At 38.9% G+C, this 12,871-nt stretch overlaps 1 protein-coding gene across 1 annotated transcript in view; it reads left to right on the top strand.

Moving 5' to 3' along the window:
* The first annotated feature begins 741 nt into the window (after positions 1 to 741).
* PRMT3 (protein arginine methyltransferase 3) overlaps positions 742 to 12,871 on the top strand; it is a 63,507-nt gene continuing 51,377 nt past the window's right edge. The window contains exons 1-7 of the mRNA XM_074586320.1: positions 742 to 825; positions 944 to 1,073; positions 1,800 to 1,882; positions 3,143 to 3,192; positions 4,519 to 4,621; positions 6,327 to 6,480; positions 10,035 to 10,176. Of these exons, the coding sequence (XP_074442421.1) occupies positions 801 to 825; positions 944 to 1,073; positions 1,800 to 1,882; positions 3,143 to 3,192; positions 4,519 to 4,621; positions 6,327 to 6,480; positions 10,035 to 10,176 (687 nt within the window). The 5' untranslated portion in view covers positions 742 to 800. The remainder of the gene's footprint in view (positions 826 to 943; positions 1,074 to 1,799; positions 1,883 to 3,142; positions 3,193 to 4,518; positions 4,622 to 6,326; positions 6,481 to 10,034; positions 10,177 to 12,871) is intronic.

Raw genomic sequence — 12,871 nt, 5'->3', positions numbered from 1 at the left:
TTATTTTGGGAAATATTTGTATTAGCACGATCTGAATTTATACACTTCGAGGGTACAAATTGGAAAAATTCTAGCTTTGACATTTCCTCCACCACGTGCTACTGAGAAGCATCACACGAACCAGTGGAAAGCCACTGTTTGGTTCTGAACAGATGTGTGTTTCTGTCAGGCACAAAATGAAGACAGAAAATGAAGGAGATTTGGTAACCCATCTAGAATGTCAAATACTATCTTCTTCAGCCGATGAGCCTCAAGCTTTATCTGTTTTCTTTTTTTAAGCCACTTTCAACTGCTGCATTTGAACGAGGCCCTCAGTTATAAAAGTCTGTTGCTAAACTTTGTTGAAAAGCCACTACGTGTGTGTTATTTCCTTTAACTCTCCTATTGCAGCCACACTATTTATAAGAAACAGAAACCCGCTTGCCAGCCGCCTGTCACGCACGCAAAGGATTCCACCTCCAAACCGAAATAATCTCTTATATTTTAGGCTGGCTGAGGGCGCAATCCTTTATCTCTCTCGCTGGTTTTCCCTTCCCTGAGGCGGCCAGGCACTAAGAGCGGCGGGTGCCTCGGTGCGGGTGGAAGCGGAGCTGACGGGGCCGGCCCCCCCCAACAAGATGGCGCCGGCCGCCCCCTCACAGCGCCGCTCGAGCGCGGGCGTTTGAAAGATAACGGCCGGCGCCCTCTCCCCGTGTCCGGAGGGCCCCGCCAGGGGGCGCGCTCACCCCCTCGGGCCCGCCCCTCCGCGCTGACGTCACCCGGAAGCGGCGCACGTGGGGCAGCGGCGGCGGGGGGCGGCTATGGGCTCCCGGGCGGCTCCCGCAGGTTGGTACCTGGGCGTGAGCCTTCCTCTTCCTCCTCTTCTTCCTCCCTTCCCCCTCCCTTACTGCCCCCCCCCCTTCCCCCGCCGGTGCGTAACGGTTCGCTGCTGTGGGCTCCACAGGGCCCGGCGGGCCGCCCGCTGAGGAGGAGATGCCCGAGCTGTCCGACGGCGAGGAGGCCTGGGAGGAGGAGGAGGAGGAGGAAGAAGGCGCCACCGAGGGTCTGTGGACCCGCTGCCTCTTCTGCGACAGGTGTGGCGGGGTGTGTGTGTGTGTGTGTGTGTGTGTGTGTGTGTGTGTGCGCTGTTCCTGCGCTGTCCTCGAGGGACCGCCTGAGGCCCCTTGGGGTGGGTGGGGTTGTGCCAGCGCCCAGACCCGGCCTGCGGCGGGCGGCCACCTCCGAAAAATCAACAATGTGTGGTTTGTAACAGTGCTCTGGAGCTTGTTCGTCTTGTGTATGGCCTCTCTAGAGCCAAAGGTTTCGTAAATCCAGATTAAAGGAGAGAGAAGTAATATGGGAAGCCCGTAATTTTCCTCTCCTTGTCCTGAAGCAGTATGGAAGTTTATCTCTTGGATTCTCTCTGTCATCTTTTCTTATTTTCAGTAAATAGATGAGAATTTTTATTTTGTTGCTGCAGATCTAGATGTCAAAATCACCTTATATGTGTCATTCTTATATTTGTGGTTTAATGCTGTCTTTGCTCTCAAGGAGTTTTTGAAAGTTAACAGGGTTCATGGTTTTGTTAAAGTTTTTGCATTTGTTACCCTTTGTTGCAAAATGTTTAGCAAACAAGGTGGAAGCTTCTTTGTGAGGTATGTGAGTAAGCAGGCACTTGTTTGTCCTGTAGCAAAAGCAAAAATGGTGTGTTCTGAACACATTGCCTGTCAGGTCAGCATTAAAGCTCACATAAAACTCATAGTAGCGTTACATCTTTTAAACATGTTAATACTGTATATTTAATAATTATTTATTTACAGGTTGTTTAATTCTCCTGAAGATGTCTTCTCCCACTGCAAAACAGAGCATCAGTTTAATGTTTGTGATGTGATCAAGAAACATGGTAAGTTTTTTTCATGACTTGTCATTTCCTTTTGTGTATCAGCATCTCATTTAAAATAAATTGTGAAGATTAGGTTGTTTCTAACGTGTTTCCTGGTTGTAGCTGAAGATTCTAAGATTGAACAAGAAAAGCTATTGTAGAAAAATGCTTATGTGTTGCAGATAAAATATTTATATATTCCCTTGTGTGGTTGCAGGAAGGCATGCACTCCAGTGTCTGTTTAATTCTTTCCAAGTGAAGTTGGCTTTTACTTGAAGCTGTTGTATTTAGGCCAAGATGGTTACTTCAGTCACATACATATAGGAAGATGTACGTGAAGTGTGTGGGGGGGCTTTGAAAGCGTTAACTAAGTGATGAACTACTGAGTCTGAAATCCGTATCTTAGAATCATAGAATGGTTTGGCTTGGAAGGGACCTTAAAGATCATCCAGTTCCAACCCCCCTGCGATGGGCAGGGACACCTCCCACCAGACCAGGCTGCTCAAAGCCCCGTCCAGCCTGGCCTTGAACGCCTTCAGGGATGGGGCATCTGCAACCTTCCTGGGCAACCTTACTGCATATAGAGCAAAACTGGAAAGCAGGGGAAGGGGAACGGTGTTGGAGAAACACAGTGTTAAGAGTGTGCACTAAAAAGGAGAGAGACTTAAGGGGATGGGAACCACACAAAGCATTTAGAAATCTGCATGTAAAATTCTAAGATCTGGTCTGTTTTCTGTCTAAAATCCAATGGAAAGTATTTTGAGTTTATGCAGTATCCTTACTGTTGTTGTGGAAAGCACATAATTATATTTAAATTACTGTTATTTCTGAGCAAGGTGGCAATTTTGAATCAATATTGGTATCTATTCTTGATGAGTAGGACTAATTTACGTTTTATTAAGCAGAACGCTAAAAATATGAACAAAGGAGCACAACAGCATAAAAGATCAGTAAGGTAGCTAGGGAGATAAATGTGGTTGTGGTGATGTAGTTGCCTGCTAAATGAGTGAAATCCCTGTTTATAATTCACATTTTCATATGTTCCATCGTAATTTGTGGTAAATGTATTTGTCCTGAGGGTGAGAATTTCCTGGTTTGGTCCTGAAGAGAAGAAAAATGTAGATGGTAAACTTAAGATAGGAAGACAGCAGTAGGTAATGGTGTACACCCCAAGGGGAAGCTGGCCAATGGAACAAGTAATTAGTATTCATGTCATTGTAAATTGCATGTGGGGTTTCTGTAATGCAAGCTCTCTTTTTTTTCTCCTTTATTTCTTTTCAGGACTTGATTTTTATGGATACATTAAACTAATAAACTTTGTTAGATCAAAGGTAGGTGTGCCACATACTACTACTTCTGTATTCTATGTCTGGAGAATGGGAAATCAAGATGCTGTGCTTTCAATTTGCCCTTTTTAAATAACTGTATGGAATTTTGTATTATATTTTTAGAAATAAGAAATCACGGGAATTAAAGTAGCTATTGATTGGTTTATTTACATGTGAAGTTGTTTTCATTTTAAATACGTTTAATTAACGTGGGTTTTATTGTTTCTAGAAGAGGATAATCAAACTTGCAAAAAGCCCACGCTATGCAGTACCATGTTTTGTTAATTCATCTTGGCCTTTGACTCTACTGTCTCGCTCCAGTAATGGGTTCACTTCTTGATAACTGAAGTTTCTCAGTCCTTGCACACGTGTTGGTGCGAAGAGTCTTTCCTGGGAATGTGAGCTGGCCAGACCCCTACTGCACTGTTAATAGGGACAACATGTCATCCATTAGGTCACAGAACCAAAAATTAATCTCTGCTAAAATGATACCAGAATCAGGAAAGCTGGTGGGAACCTACAGTTTTAAGTTAGGCCTGGGTATTTTTGTGTGTTCTGTGCCTTTGAAGTAGGTTCTTTCGTTGTTCCCTAAAAGTTTAAGTTTAGACTTAATACGATCTTATGTAATTAAGTATTAATTAATTTAATTTAATTATAATTTAAGAATTAAATCTTCAAATCTTAAATCCTCAAATAGTTATTTAAGGTATAACCAGCTATGCAGAGTAAACACAGAAATGGAAAAACTGAGGTCCAGAATCTGACCTCTAGTTCCTGGCAAACTATTAACTGGCCGGATGGAAATAGGAGAGAATGTGGCATTTCTGACACCTGTCCTTATAGCGCTGTTCACGTAAAAACACTTTGCACGATTAGTATCTTGGCTTTGTTGATTAATCCTGTTGTAAGCTATGGGTCTGACACAGTCAAACACCCGAGAAACTTGGTTCCTGGTAGCAGTGGAATCCTGCAAGTGTCCTTTAATGTCTATCAATCTGCTGTGCTTTACTGCTTGTACTGAATTCCATGATCCTGTAGCCTCCTGTGTTTTGGACCCAGACTAACTCATAGGTGTAGTTTTATGCTATTCTCTGGTCACCATGGTTGTAGTCTCAGTATGCTCAGGTGAGTGCTTGTCAGAGCCAGTATAGAAGCCAGAAGTTCATTTCTTCACTGTTCTCACTAGTCATGCTTCAAAGTAGTGTCTTTCTCAGCCTTTGCTACAACGCTACTTTAATAATATCTTAATGGGCAGAAGAACAGATCTTTGCCTTATTTTAATGTTTTTGAAAAAAAACTTTGCTTATATGCTCTTCTCTTGCTGTCTAGAAACCAACAGCAGCATATTTGAGTTCTCTCAGCAGCCCGCTGCCTTGGGAAGGAGAGGAATATTTGAAACCAGAGCTAGAAGATGATCTCCTACTTCAGTTTGGTAAATAAATAAGTGTTGTACTGTGATATTGGCAGAATTCGTGTCATGTGAAACATCATCGTTATTGTTGACTCTTACGTACATGAGAAAGTCCACATTCTAGCTTGAAGTCATGACATTAAATCATGCTCTGAAGTTTTTACCATACGTTATGTGTTGGTTGTTAATGACTGAGATTTCCACAGCCCTGTTTTATTATTTGCATTCACTTATTGTAGATCTGATGTTAACAGCAGAGTTGCTGTGTGTAGTGATTAAGCAGGTCAAAGAGGCACTCCACACAAGACTTATGAATGGAAGATTTATGAAGCTTTTAAAGCTTCTACTTATAGGTATTTAAAATCAGATTCTTTAATTCAAAAATATATGCTATAAGCCAGGAGCAAGTAATTTGCCGTGTCAAAATCTGTTCATCTTTTGTACAGGTTCTATTTTGGACCAACCCAGTGTAGTATACTACAGTTGCACAGAAGTAGTCCCATGCTTTAATGGTTCTAGCAATCACTACAAGCAGCTTTAGCTTCTCTCTCATGACAGTTCATTAGGTGGCATTGAGAGAATTCAGTTTGACTTTTAATCTTATTTTTGCTGCCTGTGATCCTCCCACTCTCTTCCAAATTTGTACTTGATTGTACATCTATCTTTCACCTAAAACCATAAGGTTCTTGGGGCTTGTGAATTTTTTTTCTTTTCCATACAGTCTGGAATGCAGTATTGCCCTATTCTTAGCAAGCCCTGCTGCATGATAGCAGAGATAATGTGTGGTAGAGAACATGGGTTGGTTACTACAGGGTTTTCACATTTTGCTTTCTTGTCTCCTGCCTGATGTGTGCTCTTTACCCAAGCTATAGACTTTTGAGATGCTTTGAGCTGCTGTTGCAATTGCTAAAGGGTTATGGGGGTGATCTGAACTTCTGAAGTCTTATTTTAATCATCGGTGCTTCATTTCAGTCCCATGGGCCAAATAGTTGGTCTTCCATGATTAAAAGGAATAGATACATTTTTATTTTTTTTTAATGAAGTCTGTTGTCCAGTAAGCTGGCAGTAACTTCTTACTATATCCAAAACCACAGTAGCCCTGTTTTTTTATCCAGTGATATCTGCTGAAGTCACCAGCTGAATTCAGCAAGAGGTGAATGGGAACTAGTGCTGAGTCCGAGTTTTGGTAGTTAAAAAGCGATGTTTCATCTAGATTCATTCTGCTTATACTCTTGTGAGGTTTGTGTGTTCATAAGCTCTATAAAAGCCAGAGGAATTGGATTGAAAACTAAGAGTCACTGTCTAATTATTAAGAAATTTTTAATTTATATACCTTCTTACCTCTTACCACTACCATTAACAGCCCTTTTATCTTTAGAATAATGCAACTGGAAAACTAGAGGATAGGGCTGTAATTAACTTAATTACAGTTTAAACCTAAAGTCTCTTTTATCAATAATCAAACACTGGTATTTAAAGAAGCCTGAATTCTGGATTTATTGCTTTGGTATAAGCTTGTTTCTGGCATACTTGGTTTTACTGAGTAGTATTGTGTTCTGTGGTTAGTCCTGTCAAATTCAGTGATTCCATACTAAAATACTAAAACAGACTGCTTTTACAAATCATCCAAAGACGGAAGTAGCAACGCTGAAAACATCGTGTGTTTATGAGCTGCTTTGAAGCAACATGTGACTGGTTGGTGGTTTTTTTCTCCCCATTTCATTAGATATAGAAGATCTTTGTCAACCTGCAAACATTTTGCCTTCTAATGGTTTAAATGATACCATGATGCTCCTTGAACAATTAAAACATGCAGAACACAGAGCAAGACTTGCAGAAGCAGCCTTGGCTAGAGCACAAGATGATCTTCAAAAAATGAAGTAAGCATTTGAACTGAAGCTTTGGGTTGCTTTTTTTTTTTTTTATTTGATGTGCTTTAGGTGAGATGAGATGTTCATGTTTAAAGACCAATGGAAATTCAAAAAAGTGGTAGAATGTTACTACCATTACATTGGTTACAAGTCCTGACTTGTGTTGGGACTGTAGGTTTGGCTTTTATCTAATACATGATTAGTAAAAACTGCACAACGCTTGCACAAAATGAAAGAGCAGAGTACGCTGAGGAAAGCTAAATAAGCCCATGGCCCAGAAACATGTATTTTGCTTCAGGCCACTCTTTGTTTTTCAGACACTTTCCCATTAGTCCTTTAGATAATGAGTTTAAATATTGAAGATGTACACAATGGAGAAGAGGGCGGTGTCGACAAGTTAAATATGTGACTAACCATTTTCAGAGATGGCTCCAAACAATAATTAGTAGTAGTATAATTCAGTTATGGGTTGGAGAAACCTTCAGTGAAATTAATAAACCAACTTTTTAGCTATTTTATTTTCAGTCTCAGGTGTGGGTTCTGTTATTAAGAATACTCAGTGCATCGCAATCAGGACATCCCCATAGCTGTACATGCTACTTCTAAATCTTGAGGTCTCCAGAACATGAATTGATGATGCTCATGGATAAAATGGTAACATAAACTTCTTTTTTGGGTCACATAGGATTAAATCCTGTACAAACATATAATTTCAAGATCACGCTGATTGGGCACTGAAGAACTGAAATTGTATTTAAGAAACTTGAAAAAATAATTCATGGCCTTTTGTGGAAAAGTGGAAAAAAACTCATTTTGTAAAATACGTATGAAGGTTTGTTGTATGTTTTGAGAGTACACACTTGATGTTATTAGTAACTAAGAATACCAAGATAAATTCATGTATTCTGAGCCTATCAGCTGTGAACAATTAACATGTCAAAAATGAACAATTTTGTCTTCAGCTGTGTTTAACTTTTGCGAATTGTACTTTATAGCTATACAGCACTTTTCTGATATCTCTGTGTACATTGTGCATTAATTCATCATAATAAGAATGAAAGAAATTTATCACTGTACTTGGAAAACTTGGGGTGGTTTTCTGTGTGTCTTGTCTTATTCTTCCCTTCTTTTTAATTTGAAAGAAAGAAAAACCTTTTCAGGTCGTCAGTTGCAATTTCTTTTCAGCTTTCTGAATTTCAGTCAGGCTTGTATAGATTTCTTTTTGAGCTTAGTTTATCAAAGTATCTGCTGTTGTAAAAGGGAGCCTTTAATTTTTCTTTGTCAACGCAGGCTCTTCAATTCGGCAGGGATCGGCTGGCAGCAAAAATTAGCCAGATGTAGATCTGATGAAGCAGCGCAGTTTTAAATCATAGACAGATGAACCAGTTGCATTGTAGTGGCCTATATGCTGTAATTCATGGTGATACTGGAGGTTACTCCACTGAAAGAGACGATCTACAGATGTTTCCTTTCAGGTAAACCTTTGTGAAATAAAGGTAACTTGGAATTCTGATGTGGAGCAAGAATAGCATGCAGGACCTTAACCTACAGTGACTTGTTTTCTATTTTTTTTGTCACGGAAATAGGTTTATACTGGTATTTAGCAGGCTGGATGTCTGACTTCTGGAGTAAAAAAAGCAAGATCCAGGAGCTTTCTCATGCTATAGAGAGACTTCTTTGGGAGACTAATTAACTCTAGTTTCTTTCAGTTACAACATGACTGCAATTATGCAGGTCTTGCTTTCTAAGGCGTGGAAAAAATACTTCAGGTTTTTTAATGACTTTTAATGACTCTTCAGGATCGGTCATGGAGCTCCCTAGAGATTGTTGCGTCCTGAGCCCAGGAATAATAGTAAGAGGACACCCACTAATTGAGTAACAATTTCTGCAGAAATGTTTTTCCGAGTTTGCTAGACTGAGTAGACTTGCAGAATTACGAGAATTGAAAGGGCCACAAAGCAAAGACAGGTAGCAGGAGGCGTAGTGACCTTTTGTTTTCCTCCCGCAAATGGCAACAGCTCTATAAATGAGGTTACCTTTAGCATATGATGTAACTTAGATTTAAGAGCATGGCTTGTGTATCCTGAGTTTTTTTCATCTTTTCCCTGTTTAGAGATCATGGCTTTTGTTTTTACTTACCTTCTTTTTTTTTTTTCTTGAATTAAAAAGACAAGAGGGCAGCTCTGTCTCTAGAGTTTGTTTGCAGTAAGAAACATAGATGCATAGAATAGTTAGAGTTGGAAGGGACCTTAAAAATGATCTAGTCCAACCCCCCTGCCATGGACAGGGACACCTCCCACTAGACCAGGTTGCTCAAAGCCCCATCCGGCCTGGTCTTGTGCTGCTGGAGAAACCGTTCGCTGAATCCGTTCTAAATAACTTTCAATTTAAATTTTAAATCTTACAAAATGCTAATTTTACTTAATTGTGTGTTATGGAATCTATTTTTTGTAAGTTTCCATTTTTACCATTTTGATATTTATCTAAAAATAAGGAAAACGCAAACTGCCATGGTAAAGAGCAATATCAAAAATAAGATCCCGACGTTACCTGTATGTCAGCAAATACAGGAAGTTTATGATGTTGACGAGCTTCTAATACAAATTCCCTTACCACCTTCTCTTCCTCGTCCAAACTAGCTATGCAGAGAAGTATTTGACACGTCAGGGCTGAATTTGGTTTTGTTGTTCTATAAGGCTGGTACTGGTAATGAGATGTTACCTACAGCTTTTATACATTAAGTCCCTGTTTAAGAAAAGTGTGACCACTGTTGAAGGTGAGTTTTCGCTGCTTTGGAGTGGTCTAGGATGCAAGTTTTGATGTTGGACTATAGACCTTCGAGGAATATTCTGGATATAGTATGAGCAGTTTGCTTGTCAACTTTTAATATGTTTTCATGATAAACCCCTTGATTTGTGTATTTTGTCATCAAAACTGCTTTGAGAAATGAGAAGAGAACAATGCATATTAGGAATGCAAGGCTATGGAGGAGGAAGAAGAAGCAGCATTAAATTAAAGTAATAAATTGAATTTTACGCTCTGGTTTGTTTCTACCCAAATGCTTCGGTTCTGAAGTACTTTCTTCTACCTTCCGCTAGTCCTGTAGTGTTGTATGGTTTGTATTTCTTATGCTGTTTGTTGGATTGAGTCCGTGTCTGCATTACACAGCCTAAAACGCATGTTATTCCCCTGTCGACTTTGACCGCTGTGCTTTTGTACTAGCGAGCACAAAATACATAAATCCTCCTTAAAAGCAGAAATGAAGTCCGAATGTTTCGTTACTGCTACTTGCTGGTTGCAAGCAGAAAGTAGCCACTGCAGGAGGGTGATGGTCGGAGAATGGTGGTGCAGCAGCCTGGAGGAGCCGGCAGAGGGAGGTTCTGCACACTTAAAACCGGTCCCATTGTTGTAAAAAAAAAAAAAAAAAAAAAAACACAAAAAAAAAAAACCCTGTGCAGGCTGGATTTCTTACCTCTTTCAAGCCCCTTCTCCCCCCCCTACCCCCGCCTCCCTTTCGTGGTCCCATAAACATGTCTCAAGGGTATATTTCAAATTGATTACAGACAATTTGCACAGGATTTTGTGATGAACGCAGATGTCAGGAGCAGCTCATCATCCAGCGCCATTGCAGACCTTCAGGAGGATGAGGATGGTGTTTACTTCAGCTCCTATGGGCATTATGGGATACACGAAGAGATGCTAAAGGTTAGAAAGTCATCTCAACTGCATCTTAGTAGGACTAAAGAGGAAGGATGGAATGAAGTGGGCTGTGTGCCCATAAATATACTGCAGAGCAGCTGCATTTTTAACCCTTTCTATACGTGATAGTTTTTTGCTAGGAGTTGGGTTGAGAGATATTTTCCCAGTTGTATTTCCTTTGTATAAATTCTGTTAAAGGGGAAGCATTAGTAACATAAAATCATTTACTCTACAGATATGCTTGAAGTTATATTACGATATCTACACCACAACCTTACCTTGTCAAAAGCAGCTTTTTCCTGGGTGCTTAAATGGTAAAGGATAAAACACGGTACAGACACTGAATATTTTTCTTTAGTTTATATTTTCCTTAGAATTGAAATTTGTTAGGAAAAAGCATTTGTCAAATATTGTGGTTTGCTGTTGCATTAGGTAAACAGAAATTGTTGGTATTTGTGCACAGTCCAGGGTATCCATAAAATGACATTGAACAGCTGGAAAAAGTGTATGCTTCCTTATATGATAAAGATAAAAAAATAATGCTTAAAACTCTTCAAAGGCAAACCTGTGTATGCCCTTGTAACTTAAAAAAAACCTAATACAAAACCCAACAACTTAAAATTGACGTGTAAATCAAAATCTCTTAATGCTTCCTTTCGGAGAAGGTATCATGGTTGTGAAAGTCAGAAACAGTTTTATTTTAAGGCAGAAATAAATACAATTCCTGCCTAACGTAGAGATAGAATACAGTGTTGTGAATTGACTTTGTCCATACAGGTAGCATACAAAGTTTGCCACTTTGTAAATCATTTAGTGGCCCTAACGTAGAAATACACATGAATCTGCGTTAAGATTAGTGTAAGCATGAGGTTAATTATTAAGGGGGGGGGAATTTTATGGAAGACCAGAGATGTCTGCAGAAATAGAATATTCTCTGAAATGTATAGTCTAGAGAAATATAGTTTAAGTTTTCAAGATAAATAAAAATGATAGAAGTTGGGTTTGCCGTTGTATAAAGGTGTTGAGAAGTTATAGGCTGTAGGATGAGGTAGCCTTTCTATTTGCTAATGAAGTTTATAATAATTCTGCATCTCTGCCCAAGGAGATTGGTACAATTTTATTGGTTTCAGGGACTATTTGTCAGAATGCCTTTGAGAAGACTTTTGACTTTACTAAACTAAGGAAAAGAATTGCTTTTTATCATGCGTGCATATAATTTTTTCCTATATGCTAGGCATTCACTTTGATTTTTTTCTTTGTATGTCTGCCTTATTTTTGTGTATATATATAGTGGCTTGCTACATTGAAATTTTTGAGACAGGAGTCTTGCTGTCCGAATTTTAAGTCTGTTTCTGACACTATTCCATTTTAAAACCTTTTTTTTCGTATGCTTGGTAGTGGTAGAATGAAGTTTCAGGTTTTTGGTTTTGTTTTTTTTTTTTTTTTTTTTTGCTGCAAATACTTCAGAGACGGGGGAAGAGTATTGTTGCTTTACACTGGCCAAACGGCTAGTGTTTCCCTTGCTGTATTTTTTTGCTCGAGAATTTCTTGACTATCATCTAATAAATTTCCCTACCATTTTATTTAAATACAAAGCAAAAGCATTACATTGAAATGGTGAGTGAGAGAATGGAATTGATGAATAGAGGGATGTGAAGTGAGTGACCGTGGCTTACTCGAGCAGCAGTGCATGCAGCAGCGACAGCAGCTAGAATTGTATTGATTAAGTTGGGGCACTGCTGAGGCAATGTGAGTGGGCAGGATGCAAGGCTGAAAGCTTTCCAGCTGACTGCTTTCTTGATTGATGCAGAACCTTCCGATTTTTTTTATTTTTTTAAACTTTTTTGGTCATTTCAGCAAATCCTATTATATACTGCAATAGAGGTGAAGTACTGAAAATAGTTGCTCTGAATATAACGTTACAGTAAACCAATATCATAACAAAGGATTCCAATATTTTTTTAATTCATGTTAATTATGTATAATTTTAAAGTACGATTTTCTAAAATCATCCCTAATTGTTTCTTTGGGCTCCGTGTGTGATAATCCTCCTAAACTTAAAACTGGGCCTCAAAATAATTTGTTTTGTCTCCAGAATTTTTATGAACATATCTTTTGTTCTCAGTCTCTGGTTTTGATCTTATTTTTCTAATAAAATAGACTTTATTCTTTCTCAGTAGAGAAAATGTCTTTAGTTTCCATTTTGTTTCTAAAAATATCCTACTTGCCATAGTAGAAAAATGTGAACTTAAATATAAGTAGTTGGATTTTATATTTCAGTTTTATTTATGGACTCGTCTTTATGAGATAAAAATTGCTTAAAATTTTTCTTTTACTTTGCTCTAACCCTTGAACTGCAACAGCAATTCCAGACCCTATACTTGGCTGTCAATTTGTGTACCTGCTGATGCATATTAAGAGAATCAATGTTTAATAGATTACCTTGCTGCTAGATTGAGCTATACTGCTAGCTTTCATATACTAAGATACTATAAATGTTTAGTTACATGCTTGAAAACATTCCAGCTTCTTGTGTCATGATGCATTACAGTTAAGTTTATTTTTTTATTATATTGGGCTTTCCTAGAATGGGCTGTACGGCTTTAATTAATAGTTTGTCTTAGGGTTTGCAAATTTGCAGTTTGTTCAGAAATAGAAAACGTTAATCTGATCCATAATTCTTTTTTGAAGGAATCTGTGT

The sequence above is a fragment of the Larus michahellis genome, chromosome 4 (genome assembly GCF_964199755.1).
Source record: "Larus michahellis chromosome 4, bLarMic1.1, whole genome shotgun sequence".
Taxonomy (NCBI): domain Eukaryota; kingdom Metazoa; phylum Chordata; class Aves; order Charadriiformes; family Laridae; genus Larus; species Larus michahellis.
This window is presented reverse-complemented; position numbering and strand designations above follow the sequence as displayed.